Below are 26,861 nucleotides of genomic sequence, written 5' to 3' on the forward strand. Positions count from 1 at the left end.
TCTTGTTTACCGTCACCACAGCAACGCCCGCCATCTTGATTGGCGTCCCCACAGCAGCGCTCCCGCCGGGCCGGGCCGTGCCGGGGCCATGGCGGGCGCGGGGCGGCTGCACGACCTAGACCTCAGCGCCGAAGAGGCGGAGCGGCTCCAGCGCGCCTTCCGCGACGAGCGGTTCCGTGCGCTGTTCGCCGAGTACGCGGCCGAGCTGACCGACCCCGAGCAGCGCCGGCTATACGAGGAGGAGGTGGCGGCGCTGGAGCGGGAGCGCGGCGTGGAGGTGCGCTTCGTGCACCCGACGCCGGGCTTCGTGCTACGGACGAGCCAGGCGGGCTCCCGCCGCTGCTACATCAATGTCTGCAGCAACGCGCTGATGGGGGAGCCGCGGGCCCGCGCCGAGCGCGGCGGACAGCGCTGGGAGCTGCCCTACAGCCTGGCCCCGGGCCGCGAGGAGCTGCGCCCCGCCGGCCGCCGCCGCCTTCTGTACGACGTGGTGTTCCACCCGGCCGCGCTGCGCCTGGCCGCCCGCAGCGCCCGCTTCCGCCGCCTGCTCTGCGATACGGCGCTGGACGCTGTGGAGAGGCACTGCGGGGTGGGGCTGGACCGCAACAACGCCACCGTCCTGCGAGGAGTCTCCTACAAGGGCGTCCCGCAGGCACCCATCCTCCGCTCCCCGCTGCCCGGAGGCGCCCCAAAGCCACCCGACGACGGAGACTCCCCGCTGCCGCCCTTCCCCTTCCCGCCCGCCGCCGCCCCGCCGCCCGCCCCCGGAGGCTCCTCACCCGCCGCGCCCCCGCCGCCCTCCGGCCCCACCACGCCGCGCTGGAGCATCCGCCACCGCTCCTACGTGGACCTGCAGGACTACCGGCACTGCCGCGACTCGGCGCCCAGCCCGGTGCCGCGGGAGCTAGTTGTGACCGTGGAGCTACCGCTGCTGCGCTCTGCCGAGCAGGCGGAGCTGGAGATTCGCGGGCGGGAGCTGCGGCTGGACTCGCAGCGTCCCGCCTATCGCCTGCGGCTCCACCTCCCCTACGACGTGGACGAGCGCGGCGGGCGGGCCGCTTTCAACCGGGCCCAGCGGCAGCTGCAGGTGACGCTGCCCGTGGTGCCGCCGCCCGGCCCGCGGGAACCGCCGGCCCCGGTCGAGGAGCGGCTGGAGGGGGCCGAGCCCGCTGCCGAGGGGCCGGCAGAGGCGGCAGAGGCGGGCGGCGGAGCGGCTCCTCCCCCGGAACGCGGCCCTGGCGGCGCGGCCCGAAGCACGTGGGGCGGCGGGGAGCCCGGTGATCCACCCGCCGAACCCCCCGCTGACCCACCCGCTGGTGCGTCTGCCGAGTCCCTCGCTGAACCAGCCGCTGAACGCCCCGTAGAACCACTTTGTGATCCACCCGCTGATCCCCTCACTGAACCCCCGGCTGAAACTCCCCTTGATCCAACCTCTGAGGCCTTTGCTGACTCCCCTGCTGAACCTGCCACTGATCCAACCTCTGAACCCCCTGCTGAATCCCCCGCTGATCCAACCACTGACCCCCGCTCTGAACCCTTCACCGAACCTGCCACTGATCCCCTCGCTGATCCACCGGCTGATCCACCCGCAGAACCACCCACCGAGCCCCCGGACCTGCCACTGCCCCGCTCCGCTGCTGCTTCCCCCATGGCCAGCCCCGAGCCAGCCATGCCCAGCGGGAACACCCCTCCGCAGGCCTCAGAGGGCCACCCCAGCGACATGGCCACGTGCCCTCCCTTCCGTGCCCGGCAGGACGAGGCGTCCCTCACGCTGCTCCTGCTCGTGCCCGGCATCCAGCCCCAGAGCCTCCACGGGGAGGTGGGCACCCACCACTACAGCCTCAGCTTCTGCACCGACAGCGGTGCCTTCGCCCTGTTCCTGCAGTTCCCTCCCGCAGCCAGGCTCGTGTCCCCCGAGAGCAGCGTCAGCGTCTCTGCCCACAACGCCGTGGTGGGGCTCGCCAAGGCCCCCGGCAGCACCGGGCTCTGGGAGAAGTTCAGCTTCGGCCTCGACCCCTCAGCTCTGCAGGTAACAGTGGCACGTTCGGGGTGCCACCCGCCCCGAGTGCCGCTGCTGGGTGTGGCTGCTGTTTGAGCGGTGTCTCAGGGAGGTGTGAGGGTGAGTTCAAAGCTGGTCGTGACGGAAGCTGATTCCTCCGAGAGATGCTCCCGGATGTCAGTGCAGTGACCTGATTTGTGCGAGTCTTGTACGAGCAGCTCCAAGGTCACACCATGGAGCTGACACCTTCATCCTTGGAATTGGAATGGCTTCTGCCTCTCATACAAATTTTTTTCTGAGGGAAGTTCTGGTGATGAATGAAAACGTCGCCTATGTCCTTTATGTCCTTAGTGTTCACTTTTAAAGCCCTGTACATTGCTCATGCAGCCTGTTCACACGAAGAAAGATTTTTATGATACACCAGATTTACACACGTGTGCATACACTGTCAGGAATTGTAGGGGGAGTGTCCCTGCATCCGTATTTTGGGGGCAGAATTCCCATTTACAGCCACAGGAACCCCCATTAGTTCAACCAGAGCAGAACAGCAAACAGCAGCTGTGAACTGTCCCAGTTTGCTAGGGTAAATCTTCATCTTCTCTGTCTGAATATGATTCTAGTTTAGTATTTTATAATTTTATGGTTGCTGGTCTCCCGTGATGGGAGAAAGTGGGGTGGCTGCATCCAGGTGACAGTGTCTGCTGGGAGCTGGCAGTGTCCCCAGAGGGATGCCCACCTTGTGACACTCTCTGTCCAGAGCCGCTCACACAAGTTTTGTGGAGAACCACATTACTCTGTGAGCTCAGATTTTCAGACAGTTTCTCATGAGCAGGGATTAAAGTTGCACAGTTCTTGTGTAACCTTCCAGCCATGGGATTTGGAGTTTGGCCTGAGTTGAGAGCAATAAAATCCTCTGCAGTTTGGATCACGTGCAGTGGGAATGCAAGTCCAGGAAGCTGGCAGGCTTCAAGTGTATCCACTGGGATAGACTTGGCTTGGAGCAGCTTAATTGCTCCATCCCTACAACTAGAAATAACTTGTGCATGATTTTGAAAGATATTTATCCAATTATTGTTTGCGTAGCTGAAACCACATTTGATTTCCCATTTAGCGGCCGCACACCTTTTACAGCAGCAATTCCTGTGAAGGAGGAGCTGATCATTTCGGGGAAGTATCAAAGATGATGAATTTATGGAGAACCACCCACGCTGAGCTGTTTGCAGAGCATTTCCTTTGCTTTTACCAGAGCAGGAGCCTGCAAGTCTGTGCAAGTGGGGCCACAGAACGCTCAGTGCTGCTGTTCAGTGCTGTGATCTGGCACTGGCTGCTGCTGCTGCCACGTCAGAAAAGCCACTGTGTAAACTCCTGCCTGTTTTCTGTGCAGGTACAGAGACTGCCCAGGGCACTGGTGGATTCACCATCCCTGGAAATGCTCAAAAAACCTGTGGATGTGGCACTTGAGAACATGGTTTGCTGGTGAACATGGTGGTGGTGCTGGGTTGGTGGCTGCACTAATAGTTGGAAGTTTGGTCTATGGATTTGTTACTGCAAGTGGAGGAACATTTTGTGATTGAAAGTTGTTAAAAGGCCACCCAGTAATGAGATTTTGGCTTTGTGAGGTATAAAAACCCCTCGAATTTGCTGATTTTATTATATATTGCAAAATGTTTTGGGTGGAGTAGGAGAAAGAGATTGGGTATTAGTCATCAGCTTCCCAGCCATTCATTCACAGCAGACTCCAAGAGATTCTCCTGGCCTCCAGTCATTTTGGACATTGGGCCTGCAAATTGAAGCAGGAGAAATAAACTTGAAGTCATTTGTCCTGTTTGCTTTTTTTTAATCTGTGCTATTTCCCCAAAGTGCCTGAGAGCTGCACTCGCTCAGAGTGAAGCGAGAAAAATGAATATTTAATTAGAGCCACTATTACATGCTGCCTTGTGGCCATTATTTGTTCCTGGTCGCTTTTCTTCTACTTATGTTGATGTCTCCAATTTGTCTGATGCCACCTTGGGGGTTTTTCTGCCTTGAGTCTCGTTCTATAAATCAGAGCTGTGCCCTGAGACCCGGAATGAGTTGCATCAGTCATTGCAGAGTGCACAGAGCAGTGCCCTGTCAATGCCTTCAGGGAGCTTTGGGGGCTGAGGCGAGCAGGAATTTTATCCTGCACCTCCCAATCTGCTTGTTGGTCATCTCCTCTCCCACAGCAGCGCTGCCAGAGGATAGTGCCTGGCAAAAGGGAATCATGGAATGGTTTGGGTTGGAAGGGATCTTAAACCTCATCCAGTTCCACCCCTGCCATAGGCAGGGACACCTTCCCCTATCCCAGGTTGCTCTAGGCCCCGTGTTTTTAACAGCTATGGAATTCCTACTCTGCTCTATTCTGGGAAGTTGCTTCTTGCTGGAGACCCAGGGTTGCTGTGTTGTTCCATGGAAGAGATTCCTCACTGGGTTAGTTCAGAATCTGCCCCTCATCGGTAGCTCCTGCCACGGTGGCTGTTCAGTGCCCTGTGAGGCTGCCTGCCCAGCTCATTCCCATTAACTGCCAATTCCTTCTTGGAAGTTGGTCTGATCCACATATGAGTTGAGCTTGTCCTTAGAACACCATGCTTGAAACAGAACTTCAAGGGCTGCTTTTCCTTTTGTAGTGAGCTGTGGCTGAATCCCCGTGCTGGAAGATGATCTATTTAGAGCTCAGTTTCCATAGATGCTGAGCAGTTGGAATTCCCACCCCAGCAAGTGCTTCTTTTCAGGAAATCTTTACAGTGCCCTGGTCCTCCCTGGACTTTAACTGAGTAGTTTCACTCCTTGGCTAAACCATAATGTCCACACTGCAGTTGGACTTGATGATCCTGGAAGTCTTTTCTGTCTTAATGATTCTATGACTTGTTACAGTGACTAGAAATCCTATAAAAACAAAGATTCCAGAACTTTGGATGTCGTGGGCTTAGGGTCACGTATTTCAGGGGTTTAAAAGCCATCTTTTGTCACTGCCCTGGTGCTCAGTCACTGCACCAGAGACCACAGTGCTGATCCTTCTGAAGGGCTTGCTCCAGGCCCTGTTTTTCCAGGAAACAGAGCCTCATGACCTGAGGAAGCTGCCTGATTTCCCCACTGCTCTTTGCCTCGAAGTACCAGCCGTGGGCTGTGCTCCCTCCATTACTCTTCACTGCAGTTCATCTGCTATAACCTTCTTTACCTTTTGCTTAGATCCTGGGAATTCAGGCCTAGGAAACTCCTGCATCAGAGAGTTCCCCTTCATTTCCAGACAACACAGCCTGGGGAGAAAATGACGAAGGAAGAATGGTTGGGAGTTAAATAACCATTAATAAAATTTGTAAGCCTGCCAGGCAGGGTTTCTGAGAACATGTCCCAGTGTGTCCTGGTTTATGGTAGTGCTGGAGCTGGGCAATTATGGAAACTGTGCCTTTGGAAAGCACTGTCTTGGAATGTTTGGCTTCCTGGGGTTAAAGGCTCGATTCCTAACAGGAATAAAGAGCAGTTTTCTGCGGGTGTATGGAGCTACTGAGACTAGGGGGCTCAGTTCTCAGAGCATGTGAAACACATTGGGCAGATAATTCATTCTGCCAGCAGTTTTGGGGTCGTGTCTGTTCATTTTCATGGGGTTAGAAAAAGACTGGTTCATGTAGGAATTCCCTTTCAGGCCGATTCACACCCTTCCTGCCCTTCTCAGAGGCCTGGAATGGGTTTGTTCAGAGGATGTGTGCTCAGTCCCCTGATCAGTGCTTCCCGCCGGGTACCCCTTGCTGGGCAGGGAATTGCAGCCAGCCCATCCCTTTCCTAAAAAAAACCCTGTCAGATCTTATGGAGAATATTAGGATTTAACTCACGTAAACCCCCCTGGGGCTCCAGGGAACAGCAGGGAGCAGAGGAAAACAGAGGAAATATTTCCTCTGGTTTCCTATGCATTGCTTTTTTTTCACATTTACAGGCTGAAAAATATTATACGAAACATTCCTGAGGAGTTCATGGCTGGAGCTAAGTCTGAGTTATGCTGTGTGTGAGGGATCCAAATGGGAATTGCTCAGAGATAGGGAAGTTTTGTTTAACTTTTCTGGGAGTGTTGAGGCCTCCACGCAGGATGTTCTACATGGATGTGATTTTTCTGCTTGGCACAGCCACCAGCGCCTGGTGAAGGAGATCCTTTGGAAGCTCCTGGTGCTTTTTCCTTCAGAAAGCAGCTGGTAAAAAAGATGTGGAGATGTTGGAGCAGGTACAGAGAGGCCATGGAGATGCCCCAAGGGCTGGAGCTCCTCTGCTCTGGAGCCAGGCTGGGAGAGCTGGGAATGTTCACCTGGAGAAGGGAATGATCCAGGGAAACCTCAGAGCCCCTTGCAGGGCCTGAAGGGGCTCCAGGAGAGCTGGAGAGGGACTGGGGACAAGGGATGGAGGGATAGGACACAGGGAATGGCTTCCCAGTGCCAGAGGGCAGGGATGGATGGGAGATTGGGAAGGAATTACCTCCCTGGGAGAGTGGAGAGGCCCTGGCACAGGGTGCCCAGAGCAGCTGTGGCTGCCCCTGGATCCCTGGAAGTGTCCAAGGCCGGGCTGGATCAGCTTAGATCACCTTATCCCATCCTCTTTTGGTGGCACTTAATCATCACAGAATCCTAGAATAGTTTGGATGGGAAGGGACATTAAAGCCCATCCAGTGCCACCCCTGCCATGGGCAGGGACACCTCCCACTGTCCCAGGCTGCTCCAAGCCCCAATGTCCAGCCTGGCCTTGGACACTGCCAGGGATCCAGGGGCAGCCACAGCTGCTCTGGGCACCCTGTGCCAGGGCCTGCCCACCCTCACAACCAGGAATTCCTTCCCAATATCCCATCTAAATTTCCCTACATCACTTGGGTGGAGCTGTAGGTGGCAGAGTTACATTGCTCCTGGCACTGGGAGCACGTGGAAAAGGCCATGGGCTGGAAGTGCTCCTGTGGGCCGTGCTGGGCTGTCCTTGTGCTGGGTGAGCTCAGAATTAGGGCTCTTGTGGATAAATGTTTTCCTTGGTTGAAGACTCAACCGAGCATGAAACCTTGAGAGCCATGTTAGGAAGTGTAAGACATGGATGTTTTAAACCTTTGCCACCTTTCAGGGAGAAATCCATCCCAGAGAGCAATTTTGCCCTCATTCCCAAGGTCTCTGGAGTTGTTACACAGTTTCTTTGGAAGTCAGGGTTATAATTTTCAATTTCCAAGCTACTATAAAGAATTATTGTAACAGTCAGGGGTCACTTCTAAGAAGATGCTGCTGGAAGCTGGGGCTGTTGTATGTAATCCTGCAACAGTTTATTTTTGCTTCAGTTAATTCTGCGCTCAGCACTTCAAGACTCTTGGCAAGTTTTTTGGGAGGTCAGAGAAGGACAAAGAAGGAGAACACAACAAACTTATTATTTCACGTTTTTCAAAGTAATCTCTTTCCCAAGCTACATTAAGGACCATAATTAGTTTGCTTCTGCTATAAAACAAACTAATTTCTGAATAGTCTTTAATTGGTAGCTGCATTTTGGGAATAACGTGACTACACAAAACAGTTATGTCAGGAAATATTATTAACCTACTGATGAAGCTCATCAAAGCTTCTTTGGAGCTGTTGAATCTTTGCAGCCATGAGCACCTCGGGAAAGTTTTCTTTTCATTACATGCACCAACACTTTGAGCTTCAAATTCTCAGGTTGAGCTGCTTTGTGCTGGGACCCCACAGACTCAGAGATCAGGAAATCCGTGGATCCAGGTCCTTTTCCATACTGGCATGACTTGTTGGGTTTTGACCAGAGAAGCTGTGGCTGCCCCTGGATCCCTGGAAGTGTCCAAGGCCAGGTTGGATGGGCTTTGGAGCAACCTGGGATAGTGGAAGGTGTCCCTGCCCATGGCAGGGTTGGAACTGGATGGGATTTAAATCCCCTCCCAACCCAAACCATTCTGAGATTCCCTGATCCTCTCATTACAGGAGCCACAAAAATAATTCAAGCATGAAATCTGTCCTGCTTTTCAAACTTGCAGCCTGCGTGGGAGGTAACTCTGGATGGAAACTGTCTTCAATTTGGATAAATTAAGGCAGAATAAACCCATCTGAGTGCTGAGGGCAGCCGTGAGGGGACCGGCTTTGCGCTGTCGGCGCTGTGAGACACAAGGACGGGTTTGAATGATGAAGTGTTCAGAAACCAAAGTCATCCCTGCTAACGTTTATGTTAATTTGGTCTCAGTTTAGTCACAGGGAAAAATGAATGTGTACCAAACAGCAGATGACAGTATGTGCAGGGAAAAACAAATTAAATTCGAAGTTGCTAAGAGAGTATCATAAATACCAGAAAATAAACTGCTCAAATTGAAGAATTATTTTACAGGGTCATTGAAATCAGCTGCAGATGGTTGTCCTCTGTTTGCTCTGGCTTGGAAAGCAGAGCAGGCTTTAGAATAAATTCCTGAACCATTTTTTCCCAAGGTCTGTGCTTTGATAACATCTGCAGTAATATAAATGCCTCGGTGTGTGCTCCCCGTGAATGCAAAGTCTGAGTTACAGTGGCTGGCTGGTGGAGCAGGCTAATGATAATCACCTTATTGAAAACAAACACATCCCAGGTGCCATGATTTATGGCAGGCCACGGCGTAGGGATGGGATAAAAATGGTACTTTTTACATGGTAAATATTTATGGGAATTCGGTGTTGGGCTGGGATCACACGTGGTAAAATTGGTTTTGCAGTAACGAGTCAAAGTTAACGGAACATCACAAGCAGTTTTTATCCTCATTTAAAGTACTGATTAATCGTAGAATCATGGAATATCCTGAGTGGGAAGGGACCCACAGGGATCATCCAGGGCAGCTCCTGGCCCTGCACAGACCCCCCAACAACCCCACCCTGGGCATCCCTGGCAGCGCTGTCCAAACGCTCCTGGAGCTCTGGCAGCCTCGGGGCCGTGCCCATTCCCTGGGGAGCCTGGGCAGTGCCCAGCACCCTCTGGGGGAAGAGCCTTATCCTGATAATAAACCTCTCGTTCAGTTTTTCTTTTTTAACAATATTTTCTGTGAAGAAAACAAATTCTTTTGCTTTTAATCAGGAAGAAAATCTCCAGAAAGGTTCCGTGGGTTTGTTGCCAAATTGCAAAGTCCTGATTGCGCTGAGGAGGAATGGGTGTCCCTCACACAGCCATGGGTGCCAGATGCAGATTCAGAGGGAAAAGAGATTATTTTCCTCATTTTATGTAGGAAATGTAGGATGGGACTTGGAGCAACCTGGTCTAGTGGAAGGTAATTAAAGGTCCTGAAATACATCCCATGGCAGGCGGTTGGAACGAGATGAGCTGTAAGGTCCCTTCCAAGCCAAACCATCCCATGATTCCATGACTTTTATTTTTCAGCTGGGTGAGGAGGGTTGTGCTTTGCTCTCCTTGGAAGTGCAGGCAGGGCACCAGAGCTCGGCAGTGTTCCCAAATCCCCTCCAAGGGAGTCTGAGCTGTCTGTCTGTGCTGTGTGGGCCAAGCAATCCGTGGCAGAGCTGGGAATTCTTCTCCTGAGCTGCCCAAGGATCGAGTTCAGGAGCTTGTGGGAGTTTCGGTGCTGCACAGATTTTGTGTCTGCAGCCCCTGCCTTGTTTCTGTGCTCTGACACCTTCCCCTGAACTCTGCAGAGTATTTCCACAAGCCTAAAGCTCTGGCAGATCCCTCTCTGACAGGCAGGAGAGGATGCAGCACAGGGGAATAAGAATTTTAGGCTTTGCATGCAGAAATGCAAGAAGTAGCTGTTTTCCGAGAGGGTTTTCTGTCAGGGCAGCTCTGCTGCACTTTAATCTCTCCCCAAACCATCCCAGCATCCAGTGTTGGCTGTTTGCCTGGATTGTAATCTTCCTGGATAGAAAATGAATTCAATCCTCTGCCTTGGAAAACCAACAGTATGTATGTTATGACTTTCCATATTGTGATTTCTAATTTAACTAGTGGAAAAAATAGGATTCTGGCTTATTTTTCCAGTCCTGTTTTGTTTGGGTTTTTTTTCCAAGATGACACTTAAATTTTGTACCTCACACACAATGTGACATCTGGCTGTGCATAAGGCTCCATCCACAGGGGGCCAAAAATGTGCAGAATTGCCTTTTTGCTTCTCGGTCTGCAAGATGTCAGTGATAATTGAATTTAACTTTCATTGGATTGACAAGAGGGTTGAACTGGACCGAGAAATTTAAAAGTGTTGACTTAATGTGGAAGGTTTGCAACTTCTCCCTGTTATTTCCAATTAAATAAGGAAGGTAATTCCTAGAACCTAAACTACTCCTCTAGGTCAGACCATTTTTATTGTGTCTGTCCTTACCCTCAGCCTACACAGATGATGCAGGAATAACACAAGGACAGGGAAGCTCTGCAGTTCCTATGAAACAGCCCCTCCAGGATATATTTTAGGACCTTTAATTACCTGCAATGGATTTAAATCTTTAAACCTGTAGCAACACGTTCCAGGTTGTTGATGAAGTGCATATGAACAGCCTGGAAGCACGCCCCAGGCTGTGTCTCTGCCTGTGGATACCTCTCCTTTTTTTTTTCCAACTCTCTTGTCTGCTGGAGATCTGAGCAGCCTCGGTGGCTGGGTGTGAAATGGATACAGCCCTGAGTATTCCAGATCTGATCTTGGAGCAGAGATCCTGCAGTGCCTCTCCAAGGAGGTGTTTGTGTTTTCCTAAAGACAGACAGGAAGCAAGCCCACAGCAGTCTGACACCTTCGTGGTGTTAAGACAGGTGAGGACAGGAACGAGGTTGGTACAAATAATTTTTCAGAGAGGGTCTAAATCTATATATTAGTCACCCATCCAAAGAGAGAAATAATATTTTTTATATTTGATATGATGCAGATTTGTAATTTCAAGCAAAATGTGCTAAGCACTGATCTTAATTCATTTCACCTCATTCTCTGAATGTCTGACTTAGAATTTCTCTGTCAAGACACGAGTGTGGTGTGAAACTCTGTCCTGGCTTTCTTTGCAGTGAGTTTTTAGCCCAAATACCCCTGAAGTTTAGCACAAAAAGAACATAACGTGCTGTTTTCTCTCTTTTTCTTTAGGAAAGGTTGTTTGTCAGTGAAGAGAACGTTGATGGATTTCTAGGCACTGCTTTCTGCCCTTCCCCTTGCTCCCAATCAGCACTGGAAAGCCAGCCATTAATTGAAGTGCTGGATGTTACTGAGGACAGAATTCAAATCAGGGTGGAGGTAAGGATCTCTGGGAGCAGCACAGGCTGATTTATGTTCTTCAGCAAGCTCCTGTCAAATCCCACTGAAACAGCTTTGTTCCTGTTTTGTCCTGAGGAAGCAGGGGAAACCCAGGACTGGGGTTGTTTGCAAGTGTAAATGTCAGTTTTCAGAAGTGTTTGTGCCATTTAATGTGACCAAAGGATTGAAACTTCCTGTATTTCATTTGGAAGATGGAGAACTGTGCTCCAATCATTTTAGAAAGTGCTTTTTCTTTGCGGGAATAGTTCACTCTCTCAGCCTTGTACAGGTAGACAAATCCTAGAGGGTTTTGTCTGGGAAAAATTCTGTCTCATCTTTATTCAGTCCATGTATTTGAATACTTGGTGGTTCCTGTTGTGTAGATAATTAAACATGAGGCTATTAGTCTTACACACTGGTCTCAAATTCAATCCTTGTAGTTTCAGGCCTCATTCAGGCTCTGTTCCTCTGTCTAGAACAAGACAGGCTGTTTCTGGGATCTGCCACGGGATTAAACTGTCCTCCCTTGGCAAAATAGATGGGCAGATGAAGAAACCAAAATGTTAATTTTGTGAGGAGGAAAATGTGAGGTAATCCCCCCATGTTCACTGAGATTTCTGGGCAGGCATCACATCCAAAATTCAGAGGAAACTTTTCTTAAAGGAAACATAAAAAGCAGGAACTGTCAGGTCACTGCAGTGGCCATGAACTGGGGACTGCAGATGGGGTTAGTGTGTTTATTGGGAGGCAAGTTCAAACAAAGCACATGACCTCTGGAACTGGGCTGGAGGTCCGAGGAGTTTCCTAGAGATAGTGGATCCAGCTTAACTTTCACAGCTGGTGTGGGTTGTACATAGGAAAATGAAATTCAAAGTGTTGGAGAGCAGATGGGAACTAAGAAAGGGCAGCTGAGATACCTTAAATCATCCCACTCCTGCTCCTGTGTGGGGCCAGGAGTGGGGATCGATGATTCTTGAGGGTCCTTTCCAACTCAGGGTATCCAGGATCGCGTTCATGTGGGAGAATTGTCCCATTTGGAAAGGCCTGACTGGTGTTTGTGTTTCCTGCTGGAGTGAGCAGTGGTTTGGGAGTGTGAGAAAGATTCTGTCTGTGGATCCATGAATCCAGCTGCTCTTGGATAGGTCCCTACCTGATCCTGACTCTCCAGTGGCAGGGACCTACAAATTACCAGCGTTTTTTTGCCAAAACACCCACTAATGGAGAAACTGGGGAACTGCTGTTTGGACAGCACCTCTCCCAGTTCCTCCTCTCCTGAGGTAAACCGCAATTCCTGGATTAGCTCCTGGATTAGGCTGGGAATTTCCCTAATTGCAAGGTTCCAACCTTGCAACAAGAGATCCCCTGGCTATTTCTCTGGCTGCTGAGATTTGGAAATCAGGCTGGGTGTGGTGAGTGGCCGCTGCTGCTCCGGCTTGGCCTCTGCCCAGCCCCATTTCCTAGAGCAGAGGAAACCCTGGAGAAGCAGAACGACCTCCCTGCCACTCATTCCCATGCACCAGACAAGAGCAGGAAAACCTCAGCACCCGCTCACTTGGCTTCTAGAAGGAGAACCATGGAATCACAACCTGATCTGGGTTGGAAGGAACCTTAAGGATCATCTGCTTCCACCCCCCTGCCATGGGCAGGGACACTTTGCACTATCCCAGTGGAGCTGAGCTGTTGGAGAAACAAATCTCTCCTGTCTTCGTGTGCACAGTTTGTTCCAGCTATAAAATAATTCATGTATTTCCTTGACAGCCACAGGAACGCGATGCAGAGGGAACACTTGGCAGCTCAGGGGGAGCCCTTGCTGGAAAGACCAACAGCAACTACCCTGAAACAAAGGCAGAAACAAACTGTCCTGCAGCTGAGGAACGTGCTGCAGGATCCACCCCAGCTCCCACAGCTGAAACAATAGGAAAAGTAGGCTGTGCTTCACACCATTGTTTGCAGCATGAACCTCCTGACACCAGTTCAGCGATTCCTGGCGGATCTGGGAGAAAGGAGCCCGATTTAGAAAGTGCTGCTGCAGCAGGAGACACGGCCCCGGCCCCAGGCTCTGGAAAACAAGGAAAACTGATGGCGGGTCGGGATGAGGAGCCACCCCCAGAGCTGGGCAGCAGGGCAGGCTCCCCCATCCTGCGGGAGGTGAACCCCGAGGACGGGAGCGTGCAGATCCTGCGGGATCACCGAACGCACTGCCCCGTCGTGTTCCAGAATTCTTTGCTCTATGAGTTGGATTAGTTTCATTATTTTAGAATTTCTTTCTGTTGTTTGATGCTTGCTCTGACTTCCATGTGCTGGTGGATGACTTCAGGGCTCAGAGAGGTTCCCACTGAAACTGGTGCAACATCAAAACCTTATGTTGTTAACAATTTTTGGAGTTTAACAATTGTACGGAAATAATTTTACTTAAAAGTTGCAGTTGGAGGCGACTTCGAGCTCCTGGAAAAAAAATATATCTTTATTGTTTACATAAATTTTTTATTCTCTTCCCACGTTTCAGGGATTATTTGTATATATCCTTAGTCTAACAGCTCCCTCGGGAATTGAGCAGTATTCATCATTTTCCAAACCTTTCATTTGGTGCTAACTGCAGGATTAGACTTGCAGTGATTCTTAGCAATCAAATGAAATTTCTAATTATCCGGAGAAGTTCTAATTAGTCTCCTAGAAATAATCAACATTTATACGCTGCATTCCGTCCTAGTGCTGTGCTTCAGATCTGCAGCACCCAGATATCCCCCAGCTGAACAAATACCATTGCACAAGAACATCCTCTGGGTGCATGTCTGCTCTGAAGTATTTACAATTCGTGAAATGGATTCTCTTTATCCAGATTAGATTTATTTTCCACAGTTTCCTTCAAGTTTCAGCGTTTCTCACCTCTCTAAAGCACAATAACCAAGAGAACACATCTAAGAATAAACTTCCTGTTCCCCTTTCTCACTGCTGCTGAACCAACTTCTGTTTTGAGTGCCACAAGGCACAGGGGTGCTTTAGAGGAGAGTTAAATTTGCCTCGTTTCAGGGCTGCTCTGGCATTGCTGCCACAGTTCTCTGTGAAACACGAGTTTGGGTGTGTGGTGTGAGCGTTGCTTTCCGAACTCAGCAGAAGCCACAGCTGCCCAAAACACCTGCCTTACCCTCCCTGGTGGCACATCCTGCTGGAGCTTTGCTGGGCTAAGCTTAACCCCATCAGCTTTTTGGGAGAGGTCTCCGAGGGTGAGGCACCAGCACAGCTTCAGCACCAGCCCCAACCCAGTGGAACAGAACACGGAGCAATCACCGTGCAAAACTGTAGTTAAACAACCCCTGGAAAAAGAAAAAAGCAGCATTTTCCTTTCTCTAACCTCTTTCTCTGTTCTACAAAAGCTGCTGAGGTGCTTCTGCCACAGCCGAGTTCAAAGAGGAGTGGCATTAAAGCAGCCGGAGCATTAACAGACGGCTCTGTGGCTCCAGCTCAGCCCCTTCCCACCACACAGCAGCAGTTTTTACACAGCTAATTTGAAAGCAACTTTTTAAAAAAAATCCAGACAAAAAAGGTGGTGTGCCACCAATTTGCTACTCTTTTCTGCCTCAATTAATGAGTATCATTAAAAATTTAATGAAATTAAATGCACACTGCTAGAAGGGGTGATGGCACATGTCCAGCCCTCGGGATTAAAGAACAGAAACTCCCCCCTCCTTCCCCTCCTGACTTTTTAGGAACACAAGATGACATCATCTTTTTGCTGACGATCAAGAACTTCTCTAGGCTTACAAAACAACAGAATTTTTATTTTGGCAGAACTAAAAAAATCATATATTTATCTACTATTGTTTTATAGTAAAAACAATGAAATTTTATTTTTTTCATCCTTCATATATTCATTGACACAGCGCAACTGAACTGGGACTCGGGGATCGGGCGTGAGGTGACCCCGGGTGGGACCCCAGGCACCACCAGAGCTTTGAAGCACCAAAAAAGATGCACTTAAAAGTGTTCTCCACCTCCTCCTCCTCCCAGCAAACACAGCAGCAGGTCACTTTTTGCGTAGGGGCTGCAGCACGTCACCCATTTCCAAAACGTGGTTGCCAAACATGAGAGATTACTGTTTTGGGACACCTTTAACAAGAATGTTTATTCATATTAAAGCAGAAACCAACTCATAAATGCTGTTTATACACGTGTGTGCCTGTAAAAGACACAATGGGACAACTCAAGAAGAAAAGGCGGCTGCGAGGAGGATCCTCACTGGAGTCTGCGGTAACTCTTACAGAGTTCGTGGTCCCTGATGTCTCCCCACCCTCCGTTCTTGACGTGAGGGGACAGGGGAGCCATGGAGTACCTTTTACTGACACTCATCACCTCGGGAAACAGGTACTGTTGGTTGCTGTTCAAGAGAGAGTCGATTTTGGCACTCTGGGTGGACGGTCTGCAGGATTTCTTGTGGTGCATGCCACAGTCCCCCGTGTGAAAAATCCTGGGGATTTCGGGAACCAGCACTTTCCAGAACTTTGGAAGACAAGAGACAGTCAAGTGCTGCAGAGTCCAGTCCCAGTTGTAGTCATCGTAGGTGCAGAAGGCGTCCGTGCACTCGATGAGCTTCTGGTAGGTGTCTCTGCCGAAGGCCATGCCCATGTTGTGCTCCGTGGACTTCCACGTCTTCATCTCCACCTTGTCGGCGCGGCCGGCAAAGCCGCCCCGCACGGGGCTGTAGGTGCCCAGGGACACGAGCTGGCACTCGGGGCACTCGCGCTGGCGCAGGGCCCAGAGCTGCTTGAGGACGTGGTAGAAGTCGGGCGCCAGGTAATGATCCTCCTCCAGGAACAGCACGGGCCCCGCGTGCTCCCGCAGCGCCCGCACGCGCTCCCACACGAAGTGCAGCTTCCACCACCAGTGGTGCTTGGTCTGCGCGAACCGCGCCTCGCGGTAGTGCCCGAACGAGTCGGGGAACTCGGCGTTGATGCAGCCCAGGCGCAGCGCCGCCGCCTTGCCCACGTCGCGGGGGCAGTCGCGGGGGTCGTGGCCCGGGAACTCGCGCGGGTACAGCTGGATGCTGAACGGGAAGAACACCTGCAGCACCGGGCAGAAGTCCACGCGGGCCGCCAGCCGGTTCAGCTCCTCGGCCCACAGGTCGTGGCTCAGCACCAGCAGCACGTTCTCCACGCCCGCCGCCCGCCGCAGCGACTCGAGCAGCAGCCGCAGGTGCTCGGCGCGGTCGTGCACCTGCACCACGAGCACCACGTCGGGCCGCGCCGGGAAGCGCCCGGCGTTCCGCACCGGCTGGTCGAAGTTCAGGCGGTACACGAGCGAGCGGTAACTCAGCGTCGCGTTCTCGGACAGCACCTCCGCCGCCACGGCGGCCGACGCGTTGGCGGCGGGGCGGCGCGCCACCGGCGGCGGGGGTTCGCTAACCCGCGGCGGCTCCCCGGTGCTACCGGGACCGCCCCGCTGCTGCTGCTGCAGCTGCTGCTGCTGCCGCCGCCGCCCGCCGCCGCCGGTGCCCCAGAGCGCCAGGGCGCAGAGCGCCAGCGCCAGCGCCAGCAGCAGCACCTTGCGCTTGTAGACGCGCAGCCGCATCGTCCCGGCGGCGGCGGCCCCGCTCCGCCGCTCCCGCCGCCGCCGCCGCCGCTCCCGCTCCCAGCGCGCGCGCGCTGCCGCCGCCCCGCGCGCACACGTCGCCGCTCCCCATTGGCCGCCCGCCGCGGCCGCCGCTGCCCCGCCATTGGCTTCAAGAGCCGTCAATCAACTCCGCGGCGCTTCCGCCGTGCATGGGGGCCGCGCAGCCGCCGCCGCCGCACCGCGCGCTGATTGGGCGGTGCCGAAAGGGGGCGGGGCCAAGGCGTGAGGGGAGTGGGGGGGCGGGAAGGGGCAGCGAAATCCTTCGGGATGGGGGAAAAAAGGGAAAATAACTCTGGAAACGCAAGGACAACACCGGGAAACCATCCGGGATTCGCGGGAGTAACATAGAAGATAAGGGAATACTAGGTTTGAAAAACAGCACGTTAAAAATCATTCTGCAGTGGCAAGAATTAGGTGAAAAATCAGTCTAGAAATGCAGGAATAAGATAAAATCATTGTAGGATTGGAAGACTAAAATATTTCTAAGATCGAAAGAAAATACTTCTAAGATTGAAAGAAAATAATTCTAAAATTGACAGAATAAAATCATTCTGGATTTGAAACATTAAGATTATAAACCCATTCTAGAATGGCAAGAATTAAGAAATTCTCTCCAGCATTCAAAGATTCAGATATTAATTCCAGAATTGCAAGTATAAAATGACTCCGAAGTTTTCAACATTAATGTAAGAGTAAAATAATTCTAGAATTGCAGGAACAAGCTAAGGAAACCATCCTAGATTGGCAAGTATAATATATAGAGAAAGATAAAATAATTCTAGAATTGTAAGGACAAGGTAAGAAAACCATCCTGAGTTGACAAAAGCAGTAAGATAAAACTATTCCGGGATTGCAAGAACGACACAATAAAATAGTTCTAGAATGGCACAAAAGAAGAGAAAATTGTTCTAGGATGGTAAGAACAAAAGAAAATATTTACAGATTTGAAAGTGTAAGATAATAAAATCTAGAATGGTAACAAAAAGAAGTTCCTTCTAGGATTGCAAGAATAATTTTTTTCTAGATTTTCAAGAATATATGAAGAAAATAGTTCTAGAAAGGCAAAAATGCAACAGGAAAAGTGTAGAATTGCAAGAATATTGCATTTAAAATCGCTGGAATGGCAAGAACACAAGAAAATAATTTGGAAATTGTGAGGATAAGGTAAGAAAATAACTAGAACTGCAAGAATAAGGTAAGAACATAATTGTAAATTTTCAAATAATTCTATGATTACAGGGATAACACCTCATAATAACAGAATTTCAGGAATACAAGACATTCTAGAATGAGGAGAATAATCCGTAAGCTATTCTAAAATGATGAGGATTTAATAAAATAAATCTAGAATTACCAATTATGGCAAGAATTCCTCTGCTAATTTTCCACAGGCAGCACCTGGATAAACACATCCCTGATGGCTTGGCTGAGAGCATGGAGGGACAGGAGGCAGGGAATGGCTTCCCAGTGCCAGAGGGCAGGGCTGGATGGGAGATTGGGAATTGGGAATTGCTGGCTGGGAGGGTGGGCAGGGGCTGGGCTGGAATTGCCAGAGCAGCTGGGGCTGCCCCTGGATCCCTGGCAGTGCCCAAGGCCAGGCTGGACATTGGGGCTGGGAGCAGCCTGGCACAGTGGGAGGTGTCCCTGCCATGGCAGGGGTGGGATGGGATTTAGGGTCTCTTCCCTCCCAAACCATCCCAGGATTCTGTGATGGCTGGGAAGCAAACAGGGCTCCAGCAGCCTCCTGCCCTTCTCCACACCATTCCAGCAGCTTGCAGTGGATTAAGGGAAGCCAAGTCACTGTGGGAATGACATTCCCACAGGGAAGCACAGCCAGCTCCCCTGGGAGGTTCTGGGTCACTGCACAGACACTTCCAAATCTGTATCCAAAATTCCTGGAGTCCCACAGGAGCCCAGGATTCTGTGCCTCCCCTGATCGTGTGCTCCACCCAAAAGGTGTTTTTCCAGGAGGAATCCCTGGGATGCTGCAGTGGGAATCTTTCTCCCTTTGCAGCAGCATCAGCCCGGGGTTAGCTCTGGTTACATGGGAAGGGTGTAATTCATAGAATCATGGAATCATTAAAATTGGGAAAAACCTCTAAAACTGAGTCCAACCCTTCCCCAGCACTGCCAAGGCCAGCACTGCCCCACGCCCCCAGGTGCCACACCCAGAGGGCTTTGAAATCCCCGCAGGGATGGGGACTCCATCAGTGCCCAGTGCCAGACCCCCCTTTCCATGAAGAAATTTTCCCTAATATCCAACCTAAAGCTCCCCCAGCTCCCCTCACTGCCCCTTCAGAAGTAACAGTGCAACGTGCTGCCTCCAAGCCATCACATGTTCCAGGACATGGGATTCCTAAAAACTTCTCAAGGGACCTTTGTTCCCTGCTGTTCCAATCCCCCAGTCATGGAGCAGCTGACAAGGCATGAAATAAAAGAATTTGTGGATATGCTCAACATTTTGGTGTCTTCCCCAAAAAAAGGCCAGCAGTTAATTCCTGGAATAGACTGGATGGAAAACTCCTCAGACAAAACACAATCCAAAAGTCATAGAAGGGCTTCAAAATTTAATAAGTCAACACAGTGAAACAAATTCAAGAATCGGTAAAACATGAGGATTAAGAAACAAAGTTTCAGGCACGTATTTAGAAAAAAGACATTTCTGGTATCACAAAGAGAGAAACCTCCAAAAACATCTGCTCTGGTAAAAACCCAGCAGTGCTGGTCCCCGCTCCAAGTGGGAATGTTGTAACAGAACCTTTAAAAAAGAAGCACCTGGAATTACGTAACTGGGCTGGATGTGGTTTCTCCTCCACAGTAAAAAAGTTGGGAAGGGTGGAGTGCAGTCCCTGCCCGTGGGCAGAGCTCAGAGCCTCACGTGTGGCTAAGCTTGGGATAAACTCACCTCCTCCTTCCAAGAGGGAACCACTTATCCCACAGAACGCGATACTCTGAGCAAAGCCCTGGGAATAGGAAAAGGAAAATACATTCTAAGGAAGGTTCTCTCCAGCTAAACATTGCTTTGTGTTCCAGCCAAAGGAGATTCCAGAGGGGGAGAAGAGTCAGACCAGGTCAGGCTGTGTGTCCCCTCGCTCCCAGAGGGATTTGTCTCCGCAGGGAACGCTGGTGACACCGCGGGTGGGAACAAGCAGGAAACACCTCCAGGCTCCTCCATTCCCAGGCACAACATCAGGCAGAGCTTTGGCACCGGCTCGTGGTCACCCGTTGCTCTGGAGGTGCCTGTCCAGGAACTGGGAATAGCAGTCCAGGGAGCAGAAGTAGCAGAGGATGGGAGCTTCCGTGCCTCCCATGTTATCCACGAGCACCACGGTGTGGGCCACGTGGTGCAGGTTCATGGTCACCGTGATCTGGATGAAGCTGCTCAGGCAGGCGCTCCCACACCGGCACGTTTTGGCCACTTCCAGATCCTTGCAAAGGTGGGAAGGGAGGAGGTGACAGCCGTAAGGGATTCTGTGGGATGAGAGGAGCGAGGGTGAATTCACCACAGTTATCTGTGTCACTCAAACGCAGTGACAGGACACAGGCACCAGGTGGGAGATGCCATTCCCAGGGCACAGACATGGAAAACCAGAGATTTTGGACTGGTTAGGAAGGAAATGCCACCTCCCAAGGCAGTCCCTAAGGATATGAACTCCAGGAGACACCACAACAGGGAGCTCACAGCAATCCCGACATCCTGGGCCACAGCCAATTAGGGAATTAAAGATTAAGAGTAATGAGAATTAGAGGATTAAAGGAAGATTAAGAATAATGAGACAACTGGGCACATTCTGTTCTTCCCTCACATTCCCTAGGGAGATCTCTGTGTTTCACCCTGGCCTGACACAGCACCCACGATTTACTCCTCCCTCTCTCACACCGAGGAGTAGCAGCATTGAAAGACAACTCAGAGAAAGCAGGAGATGAAATGAGCCTTTTGCAGCAGCACTGCCCTGCAGGCATGAAATTAAAACTTCTCTTGCTCCACAGCTCTCTCCATCCATCGTGTCAGCAATGACATCCAGAGTCAGGAACGGGAATTGCTCCTTTTGGAATTTGCAGTGGAGCAGTGTCGAGTTTGGGGTACAAAATAAATGATTCCGCTGCAGAATTCTGTCGGGGTAACTCAAGTGTGGGTCTCAGCAGTGCCCAGCTGGCACTCCAAACTCAGCACAGATCCCACTGACTCACATCCTGCCTCCACCTACACGTTCCCAGTTCTTTCCACACACCGTCACTCACACAGCCAAGACTCCTGTGGGGCTTTTTTTTTCACCACCTTAATTTCAGAACACCCTTTTTTTCTGGTCAGGGAAAGCATAATCAGAGCTCTGGCACTTTCCCAGAATGGAGACTGATTTCCAAACATTATTTTTGCATCCTCTCCTTCTGTTTCATCCCTTTCTCAAGGTTTTTACAGTAACTGGAATCTGACCAGTGCTGAGGGATTAAATCCTCTAGAAAAAAAACCCCAGCCTTAATATTTACATCAAACCCACTGAAATTTATATAAAGTTGGGAAAGGAAACGTGTGGGGTTTAATTATAAAATCAGCAAGGTCAGAAGTGGGTGATTTGGCCCAGAACATGTGGGTGGCTCAGCTCCCTTCAGGGTGTGCCCGTGGATGCCTTTGGTGCAAATTTCTGCACAATTACCCCGGGTTTAGGGGCACTCCCCACCCTCAAGGGAGGAATGGGCACAGGATGGAGACTGGGAACACTTGAAGCCTCTCTCTGCCCCCTTTCTGTGCCAAATTTCTGTCTTTGTGCTCCCTTTCCACCCAGAGCAGGGTGGGAACAGCAGCAGCAGCTGCTGGTACCGAGAGGATTCTGGTACACGAAGGATCAGGGGTGGAGCGATGCAAGTGGTGTGGGGGAAGAGGAAGGAGCTGATAACAAAGAGCAGCCTGGGAGGATGGTATTTCCTTGGTGAAATAATATTTTTTAAACTACCTCAGAGCTGGGCTTCTCTGAATAAGCCAGAACACACTCACTCCAACACCAAGGGAAATGAGGAGCTTAAGGAAAACCTATGGCAGGGAGAAGCCTGCAGAAGTGGCTCAGGGTTGTAGAACTGATTCTCTTTTCCCAAAATTGGCCAAAAATATTTTGTTCATCCCCCTTTGGTGGATAAAACCACTTCAATCTCTTGTCTTTCCCTGAATGCTTCCAAGGCACCAATTTCCTGCCTTATCCCTATGATTTGACGTGGGGAATTCAAAGGGATTTCAATCTTATGAATTTAATAGGTGAGAAAACAGGCACTGAGAGGAAAGAGCCAAGTGAGGGAAGGTGAGGGTGGACAGGTGTGAAGGAGCAGTGCCAGCTGTGCCCCTCACTGCCCTTACCTGTGATTGACGGTGGCCCTGGCAGCACACTCCAACAGAGTCAATGGGATTTTCAGCTGGATGTTGGGAACCAGCGGATTGGGCTGCTCAAAAGGATTCCCAAAGAGATCCAGGTTCTCCAGACAAAGTTTCCTGAAGTCACTGGGCAGGAAGGGCAGCTTGTTGCGTGCTGCCGACAGGAAGCGCAGGTGGCTCAGCTGCCCGATCCTGCAGGGCAGGCGCAGCAGGGCGTTGTCGTCGAGCCTCAGCTGCACCAGGCCCCGCAGCTGGCAGAACTCAATGGGCAGCGCCTGGATCTGGTTCTGGCTCAGGTCCAGGAACTGCAGGGATTTCTGCAGGCTGGAGCTGCACAGGGCCCCGCTGAAGGCCTCCAGGTGGTTGTCGTGCAGGTCGAGCTCCTGTAGACACACCAGGTCCCCCAGGGTGGCCGGCAGCTGCTTGATGTGGTTGTGGCTCAGGTCCAGCTTGCGGAGCTTCTTCAGGCACAGCACCCTCGTGTCGATCCTGGCCAGTTTGCAGTACGAGGTCTGCAGGTGCTCCAGGGAGAAGGGGAAGCTCTTGGTGAGGGGATAGTCCCTCCTGGAAGTGATGATCATTTTGGTCTTGGGTTTCTCCACGTCGGAGTTCTTTGCTGGGACCAGAGGTGAGAGAGGGAGAACTCCGGTGTCACTGCCTTGGTGAGCCAGTCTCACGGCTGAAAGGAAAGTCTTTAAATTGATCACATTTGCCTGCAGGGGAACACAAGGCTGGAGTTAGAAGTTCATTATCCTGGTTATTAAACACTTTCTGAGCTGTTTTGTGTCACTCAGCAGGGCAATGGGATGGGAGAGGGAATGGCTCTGTTATGAATAATCCGGATCAAACTGTGCTGCAGCACCCAGGGAAGGAACAACGCATGGAATCCACAGCTGAAAATAAAGTACAGAAAAAAACCCCCTGATGCACTGCAACCTCCCTAAAATCCACCAGGATAAGGAACAAACACACATGGGGAAATAAGAGGTCTAAAATCTGAGGCAGTAAGTCCTGGAAGTTGCTAGGAAGAAAAAGGATGGAAGCAGGGGTTGAATTCAGCATAAAGGAAGGTGGAAAGCTTCAAGGCAGGTGAAGTCAGTGCTCATGGCCACACACAGCTCTGCTTGTGCCAGCAGCAGACAAGAGGCAAATTATTTGCAAACAAAGATCAAATAATGCTTTAGGTGGGATACAATATAATAGCAGTAAAATCCCAGGATGGTTTGGGTTGGAAGGGACATTAAAGCCCATCCAGTGCCACCCCTGCCATGGGCAGGGACACCTCCCACTGTCCCAGGTTGCTCCAAGCCCCATCCAACCTGGCCTTGGACACTGCCAGGGATCCAGGGGCAGCCCCAGCTTCTCTGGGCACCCTGTGCCAGGGCCTCTTCGTCCTCCCAGCCAGGAATTCCTTCCCAATATCCCATCCATCCCTGCCCTCTGGCAGTGGGAAGCCACTAAAGGCTCCCACTGACTCTCAGGAAGAACAGAATTATCAGGTGATTTGTATTTAAATAAAGATCCAGAAAGCTGTGATGCATCTGTTGTACTGATTTAATTCACTTTTATGAACATTTGTGACCAAATATTTCTCTTCTAGATTTTCCAGCAAGTTTCTGCTTGAGCTGATGTGCAGCTGACAGGCACTGAGCTCAAAAGTGAATTCTAAAATAAAACCCACAATGCAGCCATAGAAGTAAAACAAAAGAACAAACCTGGAGTTCTGGCAGGGCTCTGGGAGCCCAGAGGTTGTCCCTGTGTTCCCAGCTGTGACCTGCCCAAGCCCAGTGACACATTTTGCACCTCAAAGACAATTCTGCTCCTAAATGTGTTTGTTTAGACCAAATTTGAGAGGGTTCACAACTAGAGCACATAAAATGCTATAAGCACCCAGCACAACAAAACAAAGATATTGGAGATAATCCTGGATGGAAATGTGAGATAAAGACAGACATTAAAAGCCAGACATAATTGACTGCATCTGTAAACTGAAATTATCATTTTTCTTAAGCATTCCAAGCACAACTTCTGCTGTGACACCTTCCAGAGACAGGGAAGCTGCACAACAAACACCTTTGTATCCAAGAGAGGTTATCCAGAGAAGCTGTGGCTGCCCCTGGATCCCTGGAAGTGTCCCAGGGCAGGCTGGATGGGGCTTGGAGCAGCCTGGGATAGTGGAAGGGGGGAAATGTGATGGGATTTAGGGTCCCTTCCATCCCAAACCATCCTGGACCACCAACCCTCACTATCTCAGCCAGTCTAACACACACATTTAGCTACAGGATTTCCCCTAATTCCAGGAAGATTTGTGGAGTTTCCAAGATAACTAAAATGGGAATTAAGTCCAAAAAGTCCTCCAGACTTGTAAGGAGCAAGTGAAATGAATACTGAACAACAGAATGAAGTTACAGGCTGGATTTCTTTGCTCTCAAGCACAAAGCACAAGTTCCTCCACAAGACCTCCCTAAGGGCCATGCAGTAGCTCTCAACCTCTTGTTGAGAAACCTTGAATGTGTTAAGGAAAATACTAAGACACATCTAAGAAAAAAAAAAAAAAGAAAGCCAATAATTATTTGGAAGAGCTCAGGATGCAATTTCCTGCCACAAACCTGAAGTCTCAGCCACAGAGATTTTGCTGGGAAAGGAGTTTAATGTGTGCTGATGCCTCCCAAGTCTCAGAGCTCCATGAGCGATGCCAAGGACATCAGAGCTGAGGCGGATCCAGGGAAGCAGGCTCGGACCTGCTGAAGGGAAATAAACCCCACCAAACACCCAGACTTTATTATTTCTGCTCCAGGGTTGAATGCTCTGCACTGATGTTTCCCAACTCAATTCCTCACTTGGCTGAGTGCAGCAATCCAGGGCCTGGCAGAGCACAAGCAGGGGGATTTCCCAGGCAGCTGCACATAACCAATATTCCCCTTTCCAGTATTTGGAAATCTCTTTCCCACAAAGTTTTTGTCCATTTTTGAGAGTTAAGAAGCTTTTCTGTAATTAAGTAATAAAAATCTGGCAGAAAACTACAGAAAAGTTATCAAACATCTTAAATTTGGGTTCTGGATTTGGAGAGCTCAAGAGGAAGCTATAATATTTTGAGATAAACTTTTTGATTTCTCACTCTCAGCAGAAAAAATCAGAGTAAAGGAAACAGAAGTTATTCTGGATCTAATGCAAGACCCTTAATGTTTCCAAAATACAGAGCAAATGGGCTTGTAACAGGAAAAAAATAACTGGGTTGGTGTCCTCCCTTTCCATTTAACCTTTTAACAGGTTCATAAAATTAAGGCTGCCTTCCTCAGCTTCAACCAACAGAAAATCAAAAGGATTTTCCAAGCCAGCAATCAACATTATTTGCTTTTATTTACACAGCCTGACTCTAAAGCTTTAGGTAAGAACTCAGAGGCTTTAGAAAACCTGTCCCACTTTTCTCTCCTATGGGGCTACAAAAGATTCCTGCAACAGGCACAGAAGAAAAGGACATGAGAACTTAGTGTTAATATGTGATTTTTTTGGTGAGTTTAGCATTGTTAAAAACACTTCACAGCTTCCAAATCCTCTATGAACTCTAAATAAATACAGTGTAGAATAAGGTGAGATGGTGCCTGTGCCCTGCTCCCTGTGTGCTTTGAAAGGCACAGTGGGCATTGATGTTTGTCCACGAAAACAAGAAGATATTCTTTTATTTTCCATGAGAAAGCCTGTCAGGAACAACTATTTAATGGAACTTAAGACCAAAGACCAATACTCAGAGGAGTGAAAGAAGTTGTTTCGAAAGAAGCTATGAAACAAAACATGAAAATGGACTTCTGAAGCAGAAGAGGAAAAAGAACACAGCCCAGAAAAGAAGGAACGGCTTCCCACTGCCAGAAGGCACGGTTAGGTGGGATATTGGGAATTGGGAATTCCTGGCTGTGAGGATGGAGAGGCCCTGGCACAGGGTGCCCAGAGCAGCTGGGGCTGCCCCTGGATCCCTGGCAGTGCCCAAGGCCAGGCTGGACATCGGGACTTGGAGCAGCCTGGGACAGTGGGAGGTGTCCCTGCCATGGCAGGGGTGGAACACGATGGGCTTCAATGTCCCTTCCAACCCAAACATTCTGGAATTCTAATGTCCCGTCCCCCCTTCCCGCGGCGGGACAGAGCCTGTTGAGCCCCGGCTCTGTCGCTGTGGCGGTGCCGGAGCCTCCCGGCCCCGCTGTTCCCGTTCCCGTTCCCACCTTGCTGAGGCACAGATCCACCGCGGGCTCCCGCAGCCGCACCGTGGCCTTCCCCTCCTCCACGAAGCGCGTGAAGAGCCGCTCCACGTTCTGCTGCACCTGCGGGCACAGCGGGCTCAGCGGCCGCCCCGGGGCACCCCCCCCCGGCTGTGTCCCGCCCCCCGCCGCCGTCCCCAACCTTGTACCGAGCCCCGCCGCGGTCCCGCGCCGTGCACACCATGAGGTAAATCCCTGCACCGGCAGCGCCGGGCGGGCGCCCGAGCGACAGCAGCGCCCGCGCCGCGCGGCCGCGGCCCCGCAGCCCGTAGGTGGGCAGGAGCCGGCTGAGCACCTCCACCTCGCACTGCAGCCGCATCCCGATCCCGGTCCTGGTGCCGGTCCTGGTCCCCCTCCCGGTCCCGGTACCGGCCCCGGCCCGCGCACGGCGGGCAGCGCCGCCGGGGGCCTCCCGCTCTGTGCGCGCACAGGCGC

At 51.0% G+C, this 26,861-nt stretch overlaps 3 protein-coding genes across 4 annotated transcripts; 1 reads left to right on the top strand and 2 right to left on the bottom strand.

Annotated features, from left to right (window-relative positions):
* Positions 1-88: 88 nt before the first annotated feature.
* On the top strand, positions 89-13,451 carry DNAAF2 (dynein axonemal assembly factor 2; the record flags this gene model as incomplete). Its single annotated transcript, XM_082282782.1, has 3 exons — positions 89-2,029; positions 11,061-11,207; positions 12,966-13,451. The coding sequence occupies 3 exons, from the start codon at positions 89-91 to the stop codon at positions 13,449-13,451; spliced, it is 2,574 nt and encodes an 857-aa protein (XP_082138908.1).
* A 1,586-nt stretch (positions 13,452-15,037) lies between these two features.
* On the bottom strand, positions 15,038-16,802 carry MGAT2 (alpha-1,6-mannosyl-glycoprotein 2-beta-N-acetylglucosaminyltransferase). Its single transcript, XM_082284145.1, has one exon. The coding sequence runs from the start codon at positions 16,770-16,772 to the stop codon at positions 15,441-15,443; it is 1,332 nt and encodes a 443-aa protein (XP_082140271.1). The 5' UTR covers positions 16,773-16,802; the 3' UTR covers positions 15,038-15,440.
* A 2,636-nt stretch (positions 16,803-19,438) lies between these two features.
* LRR1 (leucine rich repeat protein 1) lies at positions 19,439-26,827 on the bottom strand. Of its 2 annotated transcripts, XM_082283642.1 has the most exons (4): positions 26,569-26,827; positions 26,391-26,489; positions 22,162-22,889; positions 19,439-20,285 (listed from the first exon to the last, which is right to left on the bottom strand). In XM_082283642.1, exons 1-4 carry the CDS (start codon positions 26,743-26,745, stop codon positions 20,033-20,035), a joined length of 1,257 nt encoding a protein of 418 aa, XP_082139768.1. In that variant the 5' UTR covers positions 26,746-26,827; the 3' UTR covers positions 19,439-20,032. The 2 variants fall into 2 exon arrangements, with proteins under 2 accessions (XP_082139768.1, XP_082139769.1); XM_082283643.1 differs by lacking the exon at positions 26,391-26,489.
* Between the last annotated feature and the right edge of the window lie 34 nt (positions 26,828-26,861).

This window comes from Coloeus monedula, assembly GCF_965178545.1.
Source record: "Coloeus monedula genome assembly, chromosome: 6".
Classification (NCBI taxonomy): Eukaryota; Metazoa; Chordata; class Aves; order Passeriformes; family Corvidae; genus Coloeus; species Coloeus monedula.

Bases quoted from the DNA above. Each gene is read 5' to 3' on its own strand.
- MGAT2 (XM_082284145.1), bottom strand. From the start codon at position 16,772: ATGCGGCTGCGCGTCTACAAGCGCAAGGTGCTGCTGCTGGCGCTGGCG.
- LRR1 (XM_082283642.1), bottom strand. From the start codon at position 26,745: ATGCGGCTGCAGTGCGAGGTGGAGGTGCTCAGCCGGCTCCTGCCCACC. The intron at 22,890-26,390 runs GTGGGAACGGGA...GTTCCCCTGCAG, and splicing joins TGGATCTGTGCCTCAGCAAG to GCAAATGTGATCAATTTAAA. The intron at 20,286-22,161 runs GTAAGGGCAGTG...CTCATCCCACAG, and splicing joins AGGGCCACCGTCAATCACAG to AATCCCTTACGGCTGTCACC.